Source organism: Cibotium barometz, chromosome 39, assembly GCF_041138505.1.
Source record: "Cibotium barometz isolate CiBa-2024 chromosome 39, ASM4113850v1, whole genome shotgun sequence".
Taxonomy (NCBI): Eukaryota; Viridiplantae; Streptophyta; class Polypodiopsida; order Cyatheales; family Cibotiaceae; genus Cibotium; species Cibotium barometz.
In genome coordinates, this window is record NC_141084.1 from 23267708 (window position 1) to 23288164 (window position 20457).

At 44.9% G+C, this 20457-nt stretch overlaps 1 protein-coding gene across 1 annotated transcript in view; it reads left to right on the forward strand.

Annotated features, from left to right (window-relative positions):
- The window catches only part of LOC147615887 (WD-40 repeat family protein / beige-like protein), a 136005-nt gene that overhangs the window by 65651 nt on the left and 49897 nt on the right, over positions 1–20457 (forward strand). The window contains exons 3-12 of the mRNA XM_086778506.1: positions 7034–7765; positions 7853–7987; positions 8109–8213; positions 8320–8445; positions 10110–10186; positions 11676–11757; positions 11867–12205; positions 12363–13003; positions 17463–17547; positions 18286–18480. Of these exons, the coding sequence (XP_086634632.1) occupies positions 7034–7765; positions 7853–7987; positions 8109–8213; positions 8320–8445; positions 10110–10186; positions 11676–11757; positions 11867–12205; positions 12363–13003; positions 17463–17547; positions 18286–18480 (2517 nt within the window). The remainder of the gene's footprint in view (positions 1–7033; positions 7766–7852; positions 7988–8108; positions 8214–8319; positions 8446–10109; positions 10187–11675; positions 11758–11866; positions 12206–12362; positions 13004–17462; positions 17548–18285; positions 18481–20457) is intronic.

The following is a 20457-nucleotide window of genomic DNA, read 5'->3' on the forward strand; positions in this document are numbered from 1 at the left end:
CGCTTGGGTCGCCAGCCGAGCATCGCCGGTGTGCACGCCAGGCTGGCAGCATGCAGGAGGATTCGGTTCTGTTAGAGAACCGTTATGAGCACTTATCTCAACACCGGCCTGCCACAGATGATGAGCCCCCTCCAGTCACGATTTGGTGGTCGATTCCTCGTCGTGACTCCTCTTTCGGCCCTCAGTGCCGAGTGGGGCCGGTTGACCCCACCCTCTCTCCGTCGAGCCTTCCCCAGCAGCCTTTCCTCTGATGGATGCCTCTCAGCAGCGTCCCTCTCTAGCCTCTACGCCTTCCCGCTCCCCCTCACCTCCTCCCCTCCCCCCCCCCTTCCCTACCCTCGCCTCGGACTCTACCCGTAGTCGCTCCATCTATCCTTTCCTCTTCTTCCGTGCCCCCCCCTCCCCTTTCCGCCTCTCTAGAGCATTCCCGTCGGCCCCTTGCAGCCCCTGATCCAAAGAGGAGAAAGTTGGCGAGTTCCGTTCATCGCCTGATTAATCGTTTCTCAGAGCCGGTGGAGATGACCATTGTGGCCTTGCCGGTGAGGGCTCTCCCACCTGAGTCTCTAGGTGGCCCCCTCGGGATCTTGGGGTAGCGTGTGGATTATAGTTTCTTCCGGTGTCTTCCGACGGAAGGGACAAATAGGTTTGAGGAGACTGTAGCCCCTATTTGGATGTGTGGGGTTTTCCACCACTCCAGACCCTCTACGCCAGAGAACGGCGCGATGATCTTCTCTTTCTTCTCGAGCATAGCCCTGGGGATAGAGTGGGATCCAGAGTCGGTGGCCGCTACCATTCAGGGCTAGGCAGTTGAGCTATCGCAGCATCTTCAGGATCTCCTCATCATTAACGTTCTTACTAATCTATGGCCTCTGACCAAGATGGGTCTTGGTGGATCAGCCCACAGAGACCAGGAAGAGGAGATGGTTACCTCCAGCGTGGAGGTGCTACTTTTGTGTTCATGCATACCTCTATCGCAGGACTCCTCCCCCCTTCTTACAGGTATCTTCATTGTGATCGATGGAGCACGGAGTATGCATACTCTCGCGCTCGAACAAAGTGGTAGTACATGGAGGGTAGGATCCACGCCCACTTGGCACGACTTCGCACCAGGACGGATTGTGACTATTCCCCGTCTAAACCCGCGCCCAAGACTCTTCGAGTGGAGGGCAGTTCCGATAGTTCTGCCTCACATAGAGATTGATATGAGGATTGTCTCATGGAACATTCAGGGTTTAGGGGGGCTTCAGTGCTTTCAAAGACGAGGCGTCCTTTGAGGAGAGCTTCAACGAGCTATGGTGGGGGGACCTATCGACATTCTTTTCCTCGAGGAGCATCACCTTAGTGAGGGACGCACCTGCCGCTGCAGGAGATTTTACCATGGAGGAGTCATATTTTTTGATCTCCATCCTTCGGCTGTTCAGGGACACAGGGAGGAGTGTCTCTCTCTGTCAGTGAGCAGCTTCTGCAGTTTGTGACAGGATCAGGAGTCATAGTTCCAAGACGTGCTCAGTGGGTTACCATTTTGATTGGTGAGGATAGCGTTGGCTTCCTCAACATTTATGTCCTGAATGCTGTCGCAGGTAGGGCTATCTTTTGGAGCACTGTCCGACAGGCCCTGCCCTAGGTTGATTTTTGGTGCATGGGCGGTGACTTCAATATGATAGAGGCAGTAGAGGATAGACTTGTTGGAGGTGGCACGGCCATAGTCTCAGGCACGGAGTACTTTGCCTGGGAGGAGATGATACTGATTCTTAGGGGACAGGACCCTTGGCATCTCCTAGAGTTTGGGCGTAGCCCAAATCTTGGCATCTCCTAGAGTTTGGATAGGCGGAGCATTGGCCCCAACCTCTCTCGGTTGGACACGTTTTATGTCGACAAGTGGGCTTGCAACCGTGGAGGCATGGTTGGTATTTTGGCAGGTACTACTTTTTCAGATCATGCCCTAGTTATTTTGTCCCTTGAGGACCCATAGAGGCATGACAGGCATGGGAGCTACAGGATTCCAGACAACCTAATTCAAGACCCTGAGATCTGAAGTCGGATCGAGCAGATATGGGCGGGACTGGACTTTTCCTTACGCATGGTGAAGAAAGAAAGAGACAGGAAGCCCATCCACCCCCGGGCATTTTCCCTTGGGTAATGCCGTCACCGCCTCCGCCAGCTCCTCTGAAGTGAAATGGGTCAATAAGAAAAACCGAAGGGAGGGGGGAACCACCTCTCTCGTGTGCCTCCAAACTCTCTCGCGTGCATCCATCACTTGGGGGGATAGTGGAGCACCAATGAGAAGAGATCAGAAGAAATCCGTGGCGATGGCTCTCACATGTGGGGGATTAGAAACAATAGCTCCATCTTGGCCGGCAGCTTGCGAATACCGTCTCTCCTCTTGTGGGGGCAACCTATCTCAAAGAAATCTCCTGTGACTTTGTCATCGGCCCTCGCATGGTATCTGTTCTCCACCCTCCTCTCCTCAATGGATCGAATCTCCGTGCGGGCGGCAACAATATGACTCTCAATCCATGGGCTATCTAGGGAACTCTCCTGAAGACGTTGTAAAGAGGCTAGGCCCCTCCTCAGACTCCTCTCCTGCTCCCGAAATCCCTCCAATCTACACTGGGCTGCATCCTGTAAGAAAACATTGATCTCCCCCAAGCCATCATCCAAAGTGCATGCTACAAATGGGACCTCATGGAAGGTGGCCTTGGTGCTGCCTTCAATGAGATTATGCTCATAGGTGCCATGCCAGAGAGGCTCACAGAGGGCTTGATACATTTGATTCCCAAGGAGGGTGGTGACATATTGAGATTCAGTGAGACCCTTCACCCTTCTAGGGACGACCTATAAGATTTTGGCCAAGGCCATCAGCAGGCGACTTCAGCCTTCTCTCCTAGACTTGATCCACGACACTCAAACTGGTTTTGTTCAGGATCGGAGTATTTTGGACAACATCTTTACCTTTTGGAAGGCGATAGCTTCGGCCAGGATGCGGCGGTAGGACCTCATTGTGCTACTCCTAGACTTTGAGAAAGGTTATGACAGGGCTACTAGTGGTCTAGGTGTCAACTAAGGACTGTGTTAAGTCAAAAGGATCTCAATCGAGATCAGCTGAGACTCAGAAGGAACCAGTAGAGGATATTTAAGGGTAGATCTAGTCTATCGAGGTTGGAGAGAAAAGATTTTGAGTCAGGTTTGATAGTTAGCTGTCACAGCAGTTAAGTAGAATTGAAGAGAAAGGTGTTCTAGAGTTAGAAGGGTGTCAACTATATTGTTACCTGTGAGTGTAAGGAGTTGGGTCCTAGTGGGGTTTGAGTGTTTTGAGAGCTTAAGAAGGTCAGAGGATACATGAGTGAAGATTTCTTCTTCACTTGAGACAATTGAGTCAACCGGGATTGGTTCAATTCAGGTTCAGTCAGACAAGTGGAGCTTTCTGGAGGGCGCAATGAGACGGATGGGGCTCCCCATGGAGTGGATTCGTGGAGTCTTAGGACTTTATTTAGCATCATACAACTAGGTTCTCATTCAGGGAGCCCGAGGCGACAGATTTCCCCTTTCCCGCTTGGTTCGACAGGGCTGTCCTTTGGCACCGTACCGCTTCCTATTTGTCACCGAGGCCAAGAGTAGTTTTCTCTCTGCCCAGGGGACCGGACTTCAAGGATTGCGCCTTTCCCTCCGCACGCAGGAGTTTGCAGACGACACAGCAGCCTACCTTGCAGGAGATGTTGGGAATCTCCAGAGATTCGCTGAGGCGATCGAGATTTTTTGTCGTGCATTAGGAACGCAGATCAACTGGCATAAGTCGTGTGGTTTTTGGGTAGGGTCAGCACCCGCCCCAACTTGGCGACTAGTTGAGGCTTTCCAGTGGATCCCAAGGGGCACTCCAGTTGACTACCTCGGTTGTGAGGTTGGCATTGATATCTCTCCCAAGCAGGAGCTCGCTCCGCTTCTTCTGAGTATTCTGAAACTCGGCGATGCTATCCTTAGTAGGCAGAGTGGTGGTGGCGAACCAAGTACTGCTTGCCACCATGTGGTACATCACCTCGTGCTGGGCCTTTTCCCGGGCATGTATTGGCTATGTATAACGTTTGATCCGGAACTTCTTGTGGGCCGGAAGTGATGGGAGGCCAGCTAGGGCCATGGTGGCATGGAGAGTGATCATTTTGCCACGTAGCAGAGGGGGGCTTGTCCTCATTGATCCCGCTATACAGAGCCGTGCCTTGCTGGGCAAGTTGATTGTCAAAGGACTCCTACCCGATGATGAGCCTTGGAACGATTTCCTCTTGGCCCGGATTTCACCCCGCACTCTAAGCCTTGGGGGCCTGTGGCCGCATAGTACTAGATGGATCTTCACAGAGATGCGAGCCCGTGGTTTTAGCCCCCCCTTGGGCTGCATGCCCGCTACATGCCCTCTCATAACATCTGTTCGGGCTGCATGCCCTCTCACATCGCTTGCTCGGGCTGCATGCCCTCTCACATCATTGTCAGAAGTCCCTTCACGGGATTGCCTGTGGGCTTGCCATGTGAAAACCCACTTGCCCTCATCATCGGAGACAACATCGCCATGTGTTTTCAAATATGCCACAGCCAACTCTTGAGGTTTCTCAATCCCCATCTGTTGAACAATTGCATCAAAAGTGACCACATCTGCCTCAGCCTGGGACTTGGACTCAATAACCCTTTGTACATCCGGGTCCCTTTGTAAAGCACAGAGCTCTTCTAGCTCCTTCATCAAAGCATCTAGATCTTGCTCATCTTCAGCCCTAGTAGATAATTGTGAATTGTTACTTGCCGAAGCCCCAACACGGTCTCTGTCTCTATCCTTTTCCTGCATGCGGCGAAGATGAGTGATAGAATCCTCCACAGATTGATCTAAATGGCTGGCCATGATGTATTTACCAGGTTCTTCAGATAGAAAAAGAATTTCCGTGCCTTGGAACTGCTCCCTACGAGCTTTCCAAAAATGATACTGAATAGAGTGCAAGGGTGCAACAGTGACCCTACACAGAAAGGAGGACCATGAAGTCTTTCCACGCGCTCACTACGGCCTAAACCAAAGGTAACTCCTTTTGGAGTGCGACAGTAAGACAAGGGCTACCTTAGAATCCCAACCTTCTTGCACGGATAATGACTCCTTACCACCATATCTAGCATCTTGTAAGGCATAAATTATGTAGAAAACCTGACTCTGATAATACCAATGTAATGAAAGGGCAATTGTAACACGAAAATCTTAACTATCATGAACCTTGATCAAACACACAAACATGCTAGAAAAAGAGAGATGATATACATTTCTGCATAGTACACCACACTAGGGGCCAGAAGCTGGGTTGACCCCCTCCCCCCTTTCCCTTTATGGTTCGATTACCAAATAGGAGTCTGCTTCGGATACAACCTTGTGAGTGCCCAGTGATTCTCCACTGGCATGCTTCTGAATCTTCTAGTACAAGATAAAATAAGAAACAACGCATATGCTGAACTCAAAGTTACTCCACAGAATTGGAGAGCTTTTCTGGCTTTAAGCACATGTAGGACAGCTATGGACAGCCCACATCACTCCCTCATCAGCTTGGGAACAGCCTTGTATGGTTGTTTCCAACCCTGCTTCCCTTAGAAAGGTAATCAATCAGCATCAAGAGGGCTGTACTAGCAGTCGACCAGCCCTCAGTTGCCCCAGAAGGAGCGGCCAGCAGGTTTTTTTTCAAGCCAAGAGAAGTTGGCCAGCTGGTAGAGAACTGTCCACAAGTCGACTATCCCTCTAGCACAAATAGGAGGGGTCGACCAACAGCTTTTGCATGCCAGGAAACAGTCGACCAGCATACAGGAAGGCCCAAAAGGAGTCAGCCAGCAGTTTTGCTCTCCAAAACAGGTCGATCAGCTCCCATCAACACCTGGAAAGCATGCAACCAGCCATCTCCCCCAATAATAGAGTTTCCCCGCCAGAAATATCAGTTCGTGTGCTTTTTAGGTCTAGAAGGGGGCACTTACAAGTCAACAGCCCATATAATGTCCAATGCGTGAAACTTTGGCCGCCACATGTATTAAAATAGTCCTGCCTAGTGTGTACAGCTTCTAAACTTGTCCGGTCACTTATAAGTGAGTGTGAACTTGCATCAATAATTATCAGCATGTGAAAACATAAAGCTGTAAATTGAGTTTTCAAGAGCACTTACCTCCTACAAAACACATGTAGACCACCTGTCAGACCAAAACAAGTGTGCACACGCACATCCATAGGGTGCCGAGACGTCCCCGGCCCCATGGACAACATAGGGAGTAATCTCAGGCATTGTCCAGATGCACACACGAGTGCAACTAAACTAGAAAAAACACCAATCTGCTCAGTTGTATCAATTAGGTAAAGTGTTCAGGGATCCAAAATCCTTCCCAAAACATAGATACAGGTTAACACTAGGATAGCTAGTCCTGGGAAAACACACCATGTCGGGCTCCATAGGCCATACATGTACTGTCATGTCAAGCTCCATATGCCACACATGTATAGTATAAAATAGAAGCAATGAGGAATTTTGTGACAGCATGAGATGGCTGCTCACTCAGACGTGGAAAACTTTGGGCAGGGAGAAGTGCATAAACATTTGAGGATCAGGCAGTCAATCCAAGGGCTCCCATTATTTCAAGGGCAGGCATGCATATTAATGTGTAAACCCCCTGACTTTGTATTATGAGTTTGCTACTAGAGTGTGATTCATGGCTGGTCTTAAAAAGTGTAAGATGTCCTTTAAGTGGAGATTCCCATCTAATTTGAGAGCTGTAAGTTGAACAGTTTTGCTTGATTAAAAGCTATGGAATCTTTTCAGTTAAACAATTGAAGATCGGGCAGTCAATCCAAGGGCTTCTTTTATTTCAAGGGTAGGTGGGCACATTAATGTGTAAACCCCCTTAGTTTGTATTATGAGTTTTGCTGCTAGAGTGTGATTCCTTAAAGGGTGTAAGATGTCCTTTAAGTGCTGATTTGAGAGCTGTAAGTTGAACAGTTTTGCTCGATTAAAAGAAGAATGCTATGGAATCTTTTCAGGTTGCTCGGGTTTTGCATCTTCTTTACAGATTAGTAGTTCAGCCCAATAGTTCAAGAGCTGCTGTTTTTGCTGAAAATTTTCTTCATTTCGGTGGTATTGAAATGCTTCTGGCGCTTTTACAACGAGAATGTGAAGCTGGTGAGAATCCTCATTACATGTATCACTTGGAGAAGGAAAATATTGGGATGGAAGTACAACATGAGAAGAGTGACAAGAATGGGACAGCTGAACCAAACGAGACCAGCGAAGTCAATACTGGAAATGTCAACTCAGATGCTGATGGCCATTCTCTATTTGTAGGTGTAAGTCCTCCAAAGGTATCTGAAAGCATTTTAAGGTCAGAATCTTTGGAAACAGGGGGTCGAATAGCAGGCTTGTTGACAGGAAGAAATCTAGGTGGAATAGGCTTGTCAATAACTGCTGACAGTGCAAAGAATAACTTCCGGAATATTGACAGTGGGGATGGAATAGTAGTTGCAATTATTGTTTTACTAGGTGCCCTAATCTCAGGGGGGCATTTGAAGCTCTCTACAATTCCTTCGCTTTTGTGGTCTTCAAATGCTTCATTTATGCCTTCAGCTGCAGTTCTAGGAGAGCATGCATTGGGCTCAAACATTGATGCAAGTGTCTGGTTATTGTATGCTTTACAAAAGGCTTTTCAAGCAGCTCCCAAAAGGCTTCTTACAGATGGTGTGTACGAGGCACTGTTGGCAGCAGTAATTCGGTCAGAGGTGAGGATGCATGTTTTTCTCTTTTGTGATTCACTGTATGTTTTTTATTGTCTCAATGTGAATTATTAGCTCTTTTTTTGCTTTCAGGCAGGCTCATTATCATCTGAGGATCGTCTGAACCTTTACGATTCATTTCACAGTTTTGAGCACACTCAGCTTTTGGTGGTGCTCTTTCGTGCCCTTCCTTATGGATCAAGAAAATTGCAAATCAGAGCATTGCAAGTGAGTGGGATTTAGTGTCCATCTTTCTCCTGCATTTGAGTTGTTTGGTACTCTATTTATCTTGTATGCATGCAATTGGAAGACAAGGTAACTTGTGATCTAAGCTGATTTTGAAATGCAGGATATTCTTTTTCTTGCTTGTACTCATTCAGAAAACCGAACAATTCTGACTGCAATGCCTGAATGGCCTGAATGGCTGCTTGAAATTCTGATTTCCAATTATGAGGTGAATATTCTCAACTTAACCGTAGCTTAGTTCTTCTGGGATTTGGCATTCTTTTTCTTTTTGATCTTTTGACCTTTACCTCAGTGTTTTTCTCCTTCTCGGATAGTGTATGAAGGCTGGTGCATTGAAATCGCAAGAAAGTACTGCCAACTTCGGGGAGATTGAGGACCTAGTGTACAATTTTCTGATGATTATACTTGAGCACTCACTGCGCCAGAAAGATGGATGGAAGGTATTTGTTTGATAGTCTTCATACGTTTCAGTTGTGAGAGTGCTGCACCATCTAGAGTAATATTTATGAGACTTCATTATCGTGACTCTAAATGATATTCTCATTAGAGAAACGTTCAAGAAGAAGTGCATTTGAGAAGTTTAAATACACCACTATACCTCTGTGCAAGAAAGCAATGCAGTTTTGTTAAAATTGAGGACCTTGTACAGTTCTTAATAATTTTGGTAGCGGCAGTTTGAATTTAACCTACATAAGGAACGATTTTGTAGACCTGTCACATGCATCAGGCCTCAGATGCATGCTTCGTGACTAGCTGAGGCCATTTACATGGTAGTTGTAGGGAGAGAGATCATTGCGAGCCCTCATTTATGAAGGGATATGGTTGTTGATTGACTAAAAGTTTGAAATTGAATGATTTGGATAAAATTGGTGGTGGGTGATAGTTTAGTTGTAATGGAATTTTTTAGTTGTAAGCATGGGTTGAGAACTTCCGCAAACCCCCCCTGCCCCCCTGCCCCCCCCCCCCCCCCCCCCCCCCCCCCAAGAAGAAGAAGAAGAGCGACTTAGGATTGTTCACATGAAATCAATGATCAGGTATGATACTAGTCATACTGCTCTTTGAACATGATATCCTATTTGCACAAGAATGTGTTGTGTTTGTCAGAGAAAACCTTGACTCAGATGACAAGAATCAGAGAGTGCCAAGGAAAACTGCTGCCAGATATAGAAGTGCTAATATACAGGTGCTAGCCTTTAGGAACGCCATTACAGGAGTAGCAGGATTCAAAGTCGAAGGCAGCATGGTGTCATTCTTGGAGGAAGCTAGCAATAGGCTAGTTCACTATAATAAGGGCACATGCAGAGGTGATGCCTTAATGGATCAAGCTTAGACTCCTGCAGGTTTTGTTAGAGCTAGCTCTATGTTGGTTCCAAATGACTCTGGCCAGGGCTATGTTTGGCGCTTGGCTTGGAGTAGCACGAGTGAATCTTGAGGTGATAATGAGAATCTATGAACTGTTGCCTGATTATCAACTTTGAAGAGGCTGCAAGAATGGTTTTTGTGAAGCTTGAAATCTAGAGGGATTTTAACTCTCTTTGCGAAAACATGAGGCATTTACACCAATTGTGGAATGATATTTTTCTTTTACTTGGAGAATAGCTGGGGCCTGTTTTAATCTAGTAACAATGTTGTCTAAGCCTGTCTTATGAGATGTGGCTAGACTTCAGCCAATAAGAACATTAAAATTGTAATATTATCTATTCGTTGGTAAATTTAAGTACTGTGTGAGTGGTCTCTTCAAGCTTCGATGCTCTGGATTCTGGCCCCTGGGACATGGCTGGGCATCTTTGAAGGCTTGTCTCTCTAACAGCTGTGCAGGGTGTTCACTGAGCAATATACTTGTCCTGATGGCTTGCTTACTGCTTTCAATGGCAAATTTTGGAAGGGTGCATGAATGTGTGTGGTACATAAAGAACAAGCAGCTACAGTCTACTTGTGTAAACATGATACCAGCACACAATAGACTTGTATAGCTGTTTAAGTACTTGTTTAGGTGACATGTATCACAACTTACAAGGGACTCTCGCTTCTTGGGAAACATGAATTTGATTGGATTTGCTTCTGGTACAAGATAAATTCAGTGTGGTTGCATGTCCTTTTGTAGGACGTGGAGTCAGCAATCCACTGTGCAGAATGGTTGGCGATGATTGGCGGATCATCTACTGGGGAGCAGCGACAACGGTAAGTTCTGATTTGGGTAGGTGTTCATGTGTAGGATCGAATTTGTCTCTACTAACTGGCAAGTGGTTTCTTGCAAACTTGTCTCTAAATATCAAGGTTATTGAAAATTTTGAGAGAAAAAGTACATTTTTTTTCTTGTTATTGGAATGAGATCATAATCACAAGACAGCAGCTTTTATCAGCCAGCTACATTGCTCTCTCTAGAAGAGGTCTGCATGATTGTGTCTAACTCCTGCACATCCACCGAAATAACAAAAAGTTAAAGAAATTGAATGATTAAAATCCATGTTGCTTGAGAGTGTTTGATGAAGATCGAGGTGAGGTCTAAAGGCAGAAGCTTTAGATTTCACCTGAAGAGGTGTGTTTGGTAATCATGTTACCATTTTGAGCTTGTGGAGGTTTATCATGAGCTGCATTTAGAGTCATGCATTAGAGCACAGGTTTATAGCCTGTTTGTGAACTTCTGAGCATTCAACACACTTTCCAAGGCTCTGACAGTGGTATGTATCAGAGTTCTAGTTGAATGTTGGCCTTTGAACCCATCTTGTTCTGAGTGGGATTTTCAAGTCATGAAAGAAGTATAGCTAGAATGGGGGAAGTGGGGCATTTCACGGGTGGAGTTGTTTGCTATGATACCAATGTGAAGACTATTGCTATTCTTGGCTGATCAAGACTCAATGCTAAAATTAAACAAGTGTAGAGCCGAAAACTATGTGTGCTCACTACGTTGGCACATAAAGCTCTCTTAAATAGAGAGCAAAAGGTTACTATTGAGGAGTCAAGTCTCTTGGAAGAGGTTTGTCTTTGAATTTGAAAAGTCATGTCCCATCGGTTGAGGTACAGCTTCTCATAAAGAAAGTCTCATTCTGAAAGGGTGGGATTGTTTGTGAAAGGGTGTGGCCCTTGGGAAAGGTTACATCTTTTGCATGCTGTATTTTCAACTTGGAATTCAATGGTTAAGAATGAGGATTAAGTCACAAATTGTGACAAATTCTCTTGCTATTGCTTGGTCAAAGAACGATCTGGCTCTTGATCTCCTAGCAGTCTTTCCAAGTGGATATAACCAAGTATGCCATTTATATGGGCTTGGAGTCAATAATAAAAGCAATAGCTAATAAAAGCACTAGTCACTTTACTCAGAGTTCATTAGTTTTCAGATTTACCTTATTAATAAAGCCAGCCTAGTTATGTCCTATGGGCACCTGTGATTCACATAATTCACCCCCAATTCTTTTCAATTTCACTCCAGTTGGAGTGGAAGAGAAAACTATGTTCTGCGATTACAACCTTCCAGTGAGGAATAAGATGCATTTGAATGAAGACTGTCGAAGGTCTCTATTGATCCCTTATTCTTTCAGGTGTAAGATTTGCGACATAGCTTCTTTGTGTGACAGGACAAATTTACAGTCTTCAGTTAAATGTGTACTGCTTGATGTGTGTGTCCCATCTATGCTGATGATCTTCATTATTGTTGGTTGCAATGTTGAAGGCGTGAAGAAATGCTTCCTGTCATAAAGAGAAAGCTTTTAGGTGGTCTCTTGGAATTTGCGGCCAGAGAGCTTCAGCTACAGGTATGAAATTTGACTTACCATGTGAACTCTTACTGTTGATAAGAAGGATATCATCTAAATAGAGAGGCTGTGTAGCTCAAACAATTATTGTGGGTATGTATGGCTACAGACTCAGGTTGTTGCAGCAGCAGCAGCAGGTGTCGCTGCTGGAGGGTTGTCACCTAGAGCAGCTAAAGCTGAAGCTGATGTGGCAGCGTTTCTCTCCATGTCGCTAGCAGAAAATGCTATTGTCCTTTTGATGCTAGTGGAGGACCACTTGAGATTGCAATGCCAGATCTTCAATCCTTCTCTTTCATCTGCATCACTCAGCAGTGGACCGGCGTCTCCTCGTGCATTCATGCCAAGTCCAAGCCTCTTGGGCTTAAGCAGAACTTATTCGGATGGAGGGGAAAGCATAGGGTCTCGAAGGTTCTCAACAGCAAATGATTCTGGTGGCCTCTCACTCGATGTATGCTGCAGAAAAACTTGTTAGCTGTATTATTCATCACATTGATAGCTGTAGGTCTAGCAGATTTCATTTTGTTCATAACAGCTTCAATTAAAGATGTGCTTTCTAAAGAAAATTTCAAGCAAGGATATAAGTTGTGGTTTCTTGTCTGAAACAGGTTCTGGCATCTATGGCAGATTCTAATGGGCAGATCTCAGCAACTGCAATGGAACGCCTGACAGCAGCCGCCGCGGCTGAGCCTTACGAGTCTGTACGTTGTGCATTTGTCTCGTATGGCAGCTGTGGTGTTGACCTTGCAGCTGGTTGGAAAAGGAGGAGCCGCATGTGGTATGGAGTTGGACTGCCTGTGAAAGGGATACTTTTTGGGGGGGGAGGAAGTGGCTGGGACTCATGGATGTCTGTGATAGAGAAAGATGAGAATGGAGACTGGGTGGAACTTCCTTTGGTCGGAAAGTCAATCTTGATGCTACAGGCACTCTTGCTAGATGCTTCAGGCGTTGCAGCCGGCAGTAGCGGCTTTGGATACGGTGGAGGGGCAGGGACGGGAGCTGGAGGAATGCATGTACTGCAACAACTTCTTGACAGCGATCAGCCTTTTTTCACAATGCTCCGCATGGTGCTTGTGTCCATGAGAGAAGAGGACAGGGGGATAGATAAGTCTTCACCAAGCTTGGCTAAAAGCAGGAGCAGTGTTGAGAGTGTTTCCACAAAGCTTTCACGGGTAGATTCTTTTTCCACAGTGTCAGGACATATCGCAACATTGCAGAATAAACGGACAAAAGCTTCGTTGCTTTGGTGGTAAGGTTTTGATCTCTCTCTCTTTGTCCCTTACCCTAATACTAGCCCTAGCTCTAGCTCTAACCTTAACCCTAACCCTAGCCTACGCGTAGCCATTGCGGGCTGTCTCACAGTTGTGCCTGAGAGCTGTGTGCATGCCTACACTTACTAAGCGCAGCGCCAAAGCGCTGTGCCTGACTCTCCCCCTGTCTCGCGTTGCTCCAAAGCTGGTTGCTCTGTGAAGGCCGATCCCCCCTTTCCCCTCAAATCGCTTTTGCCCAAAATCAGTAAATTGAACATCAAAACCAAGAAAAATCCTCCTTCACTCCTTGATATTTCCGTAATTTTGGGGGATGTCTTTGGTTTCACTCAAAGAGATACTCTGCAAATTAACCGTGTTGTTTCTTTTGTACACAATAATGATCCTATAGTATTAAAGGATCACAATTTTGATACCTCTTGATAAGGTTATTGAGCCTTTGATAAACAATTTCCACGTTGTTTAATGAAGGCGAGCGGGGCAGTACTGAAGCGGCAGTGTGAACAGACAGGTGGGTGCAACAAGGCGGCTTATAGTGGTAAGGCGTCATTGTTGAGCATAGGTGGCGCTGATTGGATTGCTGGTGTGGCTATGAGCTGGGTGACTGAGCAGAAGCAGCAACTTCAAACTTGTGGCAGCTCACGGCGGCCAGGCAAACTTCAGCAGTACAATGAGCTGGATACAGTCCACGTAGACAGGTGGGCAGCTTGAGTCAGGTGGTCAGCTCAAAAGAATGGTTAGCAGCGCCACAGAGTGGAGGAGAGGAGCTGGAGGCAAAATGCAGAAGGTAGCACTTTACTAGGAACCTCTAAAAAGAAACCCTAAAACACTTGCTCGGATACCATGTTGAATTTCATGGTAGAGCTGCAGCTATGGAGGGTCAAAGAGATATGGCTATGGAATGTAAACAACAAACAGTCAAGGAGAGAGAACAAAGTTCTTAGAGAGAGAGAGAGAGAGAGAGAGAGAGAGAGAGAGAGAGAGAGAGTACACAACTCAATGATGTGACTATTGATTGATTGATTCAATGAAGTACAAGTACCTTTATAGGTTACTCCTCTTGACATCACTGCTTATGTCACAACACACATATATCTAGATATTATTGATACCCCTCTAAGAGGTGGTTCACACACAAACACTCTACCTCACTCATGAGTGGGTTCACACTTGAATCTTCTAGTACAATATGAAAACAGAAACAAATCACATGCTGAATTCAGTGTTCCTCAACGGAGATGGAGAGCTTTCCTGGCTTAAAGCACATGTAGGACAGCCATGGACAACCCACAACATTTCCACATCAGCCCGGGACAGCCCTGTATGGTTATCTCCAACCCTGCCAAGCCCATAGAGCAAAACGACCAGTCTCAAGCGGGTTGTATTAGCAGTCGACCAGCCTTAGGACTGTACTAGAAGTCGACCAGCTTTCAGGTGTCCCAGAAGGAGTCGGCCAGCAGAAAATTGCATGCTAGAAGCAATCCGCCAGCAGAAAGAGTCCAGCCTTCAAGTCAATCAGCCCTCTGCTCAAATAGGTTGGGTTGACTAGCATAATCCCATGCCTGGAAAGCAGTAGACTAACAGTTATGTGCTCCACCATCCACCTGGAAAGCATGCGACCAGCCCAAACATGATTTGTTCTCCCCGAGTAATAGGGTTTCTCCGGTAGAAATACCAGTTGTGTGCTTTTTAGGTCTAGGAAGGGGCGCCTACAAGCAAACAGTCCATAATATGTCCAGTGCCTGCCGTTTGGCCACCACGTGTATTAAAATAGTCCTGCCTAGTGTGTACCGCTTATAAGTTTGCCCGGTCACTTAGAAGTGAGTGTGGACCTACATCATTAAATATCAGCATGTGAAAATATAAAGCTGTGAATTGAGTTTTCAAGAGGACTTACCACCTATAAAATACATGTAGACCACCTGCTGTCGGTCCAAAACAAGTGTGCACATGCTCGTCCATAGGGTGCCCATGCGTCCCCGGCCCCATGGACAACACATGTAATCTCAGGCATTGTCCAATCAAACGAAACAAGTCATCCAAATATAAAATTAAGGTCATGCACACACATGAGTGCAACTAAACTGGAAGAAACACCCATTTGCTCAGTTGTATCAATCAGGTAAAGTGTTCAAGGATCCAAAATCCTTCCGGAATCTTCCCAAACCACAAGTACAGGTGAACATGAGGATAGCTAGTCTTGGGAAAACACACCATGTTAGGCTCCATAAGCCATACATGCACTATCATGTCAAGCTCCATATCGCACACATGTCTAGTATAAAACAAAAGCATTGAGGAATTTTGTGATAATATTTGCATCACTCTTGAGGTCAAATAGGGTGGCTCACTTTCTCCCTACTTTGGTTTGTATATTGACAAGATCTCACTCTTCGTGGTCAGATTTGGGGGTGCATGCTCTCAACTAGCATAGGCAATGGTGCCCATTCTATTATAATGACGAGATCTCACTCTTCGTGGATGGATGAGATCTCGTCAATAGTGTCGGACCCAAGGTTGATGGGTGCTTGCATTTGCCAATTGATGACCGTGGGGTTGTCAAGTGGTGTCAGGAGGCTTTTGCTAATTGTAATTCAAGTGAATTCGCACACACATTGGTGGGTCTTGGAATAGCTCAATAGTCTTGACTTCACAGACCCTAAGTCGTAACGCTTATTTCCAAGTACTTCTTTGTGAAACTCCTAATTAGTAATCTTTATTTTTCCAGGTCTTGCCGAACTTCGGTGGAATCTTATTGTTGCATGCTCTTACTTTTTTTTTCCACATGAGTGGATAGTTCTTTTTTAGACAATGAAGAGATCATACCAAGTGTTACCATGGACCCTTCATGTTAGCTGGATAGCCACTAGGTGGCAGGTGGCAGGTGGCAGGCGGCAGACACACTAGTCAGAAACTGGCATAACTCAAGACAGGGTACTGAGTTAAGCAGTCCTTTGGTGATGGTGATAATCCAAGATGCTTAGGCCACGGGTTTCGAATGGTGTATAGATAGCCAGTAGAGATGACTACGAAAATCAGGGAGAAGGATTCGGGTGTGAACATGGTGGTATCTTTCATCCTTGACTTTGCATGGATTAGATTGACCCTCCAATTGACCTAAGGTTTGACCTTGGTGTTCAGAGAGGAATTCGGTTGCTTCAAGGTTGGGTTCTAGGGGGAAAAGTTGTCCATTCCACCTATGATGATGATGCTTAATATGGGTTTTATGTGGGGTGTGCTCTGGTGGTATGGGACTCAAGAATGTATTCCCATGTAGGGTCTCCTAAGGCTGCACGGGTTCCTTGTCTAGGACACACTATGCTTTGCAATAGTTAACCTCTGGTAATTGTGAGGAGCAGTGCTATATTGTGAGCGACAAGATAAGGGACTTTCTTGATTGTTAGAGCATTGGCATGTTACTCATAAGGTGACAAGTTTTATGATATTCATCACACTCTCTCGTGATGGCCAAATGATGTTGATGCATGAGGAAGCCTTGGAATTGTACATGAGAGAGATGAGAAGTCTGGAACTTCTCGGTCTTAGACTGAATGTCTAGACCAAAAGCTCTCCAATTAAGCCAAGAAACTCAATTGATAGGGATATTATGGCATTGAATCGAGTCGATTTGCAAGAGTATTTTCTCATGGATCAATTATGCATCAATTGCCTTTTCTTTTGGTGCGCATTAGAGTCCAATTAGGTTCCAATTAATCCCTAATTCAGCCCACCTTTTGGCCCTCTTTCAAGAGCACAATTATCACTAACTACTCCTTGATTAGTGCATGGATTCAAGTTTGAATTAGTGAGGGTTTGGGCATTATCAAGGGCTTCAGAGCATCACATGTATACAGTAGCTTATGTAGCTAGTTTGTATAATTTGTCTTTTCCATGGTTCAATATTTATCATACATTGGACTACTGTTTTGGTCTCATAGACCCTCTGGATCTTTTGAAGTCATTAATCTGTGCGCGTGTGCGTGCGCCCAAATAGTGAAGGTTTCCGCAGTTCAAGTTTCAGGTGGAAATGACCACCACCATCCTGCTGGCTGACTTGTTCTGCATTTGGTCCATGGTGTTTGTGGCTCAATGGCAGTCTTAAATAAGCACTGTACAAAAGATGCAATTGTGTTGTTTATGTACCGGTATTGCTTGCTTTGCAATTTAGGGAACACAGTGTTTCTTTTCCACATTTATTATTTAGTGCTTGACAATTTCAAAGTTTGGAACTGAACTTTGCTTGTAATCAAGAGAGACTTGGCAAGATTCTAATTTTGCATGATGGTTGTTTGCGTATAAACAGTGTTCTTGCACCTCTTCTCACAATGCTATTGATGGAGTTAATGGCATTGTGAGAAGCTTGGAACTGAACTTTTCTTGTGATAAAGAGAGACTTGGCAAGATTCTAATTTTGCATGATGGTTGTTTGTGTACAAACAGTGTTCTTGCACCCCTTCTCACAATGCCATTGACGGAGTCAAGGAGACAGCGTGTCCTTGTTGCAGCATGCATAATGTACTCAGAGGTAAGATCTTGGGATAAATTATAGCTATATTTTAAATGGATCTAATAGGAGTACATTTGCTTGACTTGTCATTTGTGTTAGCCTTAATTATGGATGAGTCTGCCATTCACCTTTGGGAAAGTGCTAGAAATTCAGCTGATTGGGCAGTAGCCTGCGCACAGATAGTGCAGTACAAATAAATAGTGCAGTACTGAGTCTAACAAAACCAATAATTACTGCATTTGCACTTTTTGTTGGGCATTGACAAATCATATAAAGATGACAGCACCCATCGTAGGCACATACACAAAGATATTGATGCTGTGATGTTTATCACCTGAGAAATATCACAAGATATGTATCTAACTCATAGGCAAAATAGCAACCTTGTTAAAGCTCGTCCTCTACGTTGTGAGTTTCACGGTCAAGTTTTGGGAATATAATCTCATGAGTCAAGTTGCATGCTCTTACGTATGCACACATACATGTGTATAGATACCTACCTACAGACGCACATACATGCATACCCACATACGTAAATACTGCCTACCTATCTACCTAGATAACATAGATACATATGTGCATACATACATACATGCCTACATGCATGCATACATTCATTTATATTATGTTATATTATATAGATGTCAGATTCGGAATTTACACTCTAAGTTTTCGCATTAATGTGAACTATTGTTTTGTGTGCCTTGTACAACCTAATGTTTACGTTTCCATTGAATAAAAATAAAATTTTTGCAGGTTTGGCATGCGGTTAGTGCTGACAAGAAAGTCCTTCGTAAGCATTATCTAGAGATGATTGTTCCACCTTTTGCAACTCTTCTTAGGCGATGGAGGCCTTTGCTCTCTGGAATTCATGAGCTCACTGATGCAGATGGACAAAGCCCTTTAGCAGTTGAAGATCGCTCACTTGCCATTGATGCACGTCCTTTGGAGGTAGCTATAATGTAGGCATATAACTCAAGTATGTTGTTTTCAGTTTTAATTACTCAATGAAGTATAGTAAAAACCCAATAAATAATGAATATTTGGGTCAATAAAAAATAAATATTTGGGCATTCTTAACTATTGGTGTTATTCATATAATATTTAAGTCTGATGTAGGCACGTGACAGTTATTTAATGCAGCTCGTCATGACTCTCTGAGTTTGTTCTTTCAATATTCTGAGTAACACCTTTGTGTCAAAATTTGTATGATTTGTCCCTAAGAAAGGTAATGTATGCCAGGATTGGAACCATTGGCGAACATGAAGAGTTAAGGTGGTTACCGATCATTGCCCAAATCATGTTATGCAACGAAATCGCAGAGTCTAGCACAAGCCTGCATGTTGAGTTGATCACAGTGTTGCACAATGGTGAATCAGATGCTGAGTTGCTCACCTAAGTCAAAAGCTCTATGTAAAAAAAAAACAAATCATAAAGAAATTTAGAATAGCCAACCAAAGGCAATTCATTGTTTACCACATTGAGAAACCTTTCTGTACAAGAATCTTCTGTGTGACATGATAAAAAAACTATCAACAGCTAAGGATAAAACTCAAGCTCAAGTAAACTACTGCACGATAATTGTTGAAAGTAGACAAGCTCAAGTAGAGGATATTGTGTAGAGCATGTGAACAAGCTCTTAGGTAAATATTTAGGTAGAACAATTTATATTTTTTTGATGTAAAAGCATAACACATGCTTCAGGAGAAGCTTTTGCTTTTATGAGGTTGTATATAAGGGTATTGACCCAAGCATAATAAAACATGTCAGAATTCAGGCTTCTCTGCCATCGTCATGACATTGGTATCAGAGCCGTCTACGCTTTCAGCTGTGAACTGTGTGGGAGGAGCAGCAGCTAGCCTTATACCTTAGCCTTATATTAAGGCTGGCACACAGAGTGCCCGCTGGCGCATATAGTCAAGGCACCAACAGAGAGCAGTGAGAGGTCGAAGGTGCCAATAGAGAACAGCGCCCTAGGTCGAGTAGTGCTCACTCGAGGCCTTGAAACTACTCCGTGCTTACATCAGATGGGTGTGTAGTGGTGGTATGGGACACCAAGGACTTTGCATGTGGAGCTGTCTCTGATGCTACTATCCCCTTGTGCTTGGGGTTGAGCGTGAATGGCTCTATGGTTGGGCGGTGAGCTAGATGCCTGAGTCTTTGTGTGTTTTATTTTTTGTTTATACTTATTTGCAGTAGGGTCTGTTAGCCTGAGCCAGACCTGCTAGAAACAATCTGAAAGGAGGAGAAAATCCATCGCGAGGATCTTTCAGGTTCTAATCTGTGGGCTGTTTTTTGTCTTCCAAGGCCCGGTGGTATGGGACACTAGGGCGGAGGATGGAGCTGAGTCTGAGGTGAATCGGGAAGGTGTCATGGATTGATGTGCATCGAATCGTTGCACGGCTCATAGAATCGTTGCACAGTTCATGGAATCGTTGCATATCTATGTGTGCTGCTTGTTCTCTGACAGTTGCCATGTCAACATATTTATGGGTGAAACCCTAGATCTTAGTCGTCTTGGTGCTCAAGAGGTTTTGTGGTTGCTGGCTGTATGAAACAGAGAGGTGGTCGAGTTCTGCAAAAGGCTTCAATCTATGCGCTTTGGTCGTGCGCAAGGGTTTGAGCTTTTTGGGACTCTTGTGCGTGCTTTCCCTATGTACAGCTGCGAGCAACACTACCTTATGTGGGCTGCCGCGACTGAGAGCAGAGGGGATATGCTGAAAGTTCCAAGGGGAAGTGTAAAGAGTGCCGAGGATAGGGCTCAGTATTACTCTAACCAATAGCGGACCCCGAGAGTTTGACATGAAGGCATGTAGGTGTATCTTAAAGTCCCAAAGGACTCTAAGACGATGAGGTATGGCAAGCATTACAACTTATCTTCATGATGTTGTGGTCTTTACCAGATCACAAAGAAGATAAGTGTTGTGG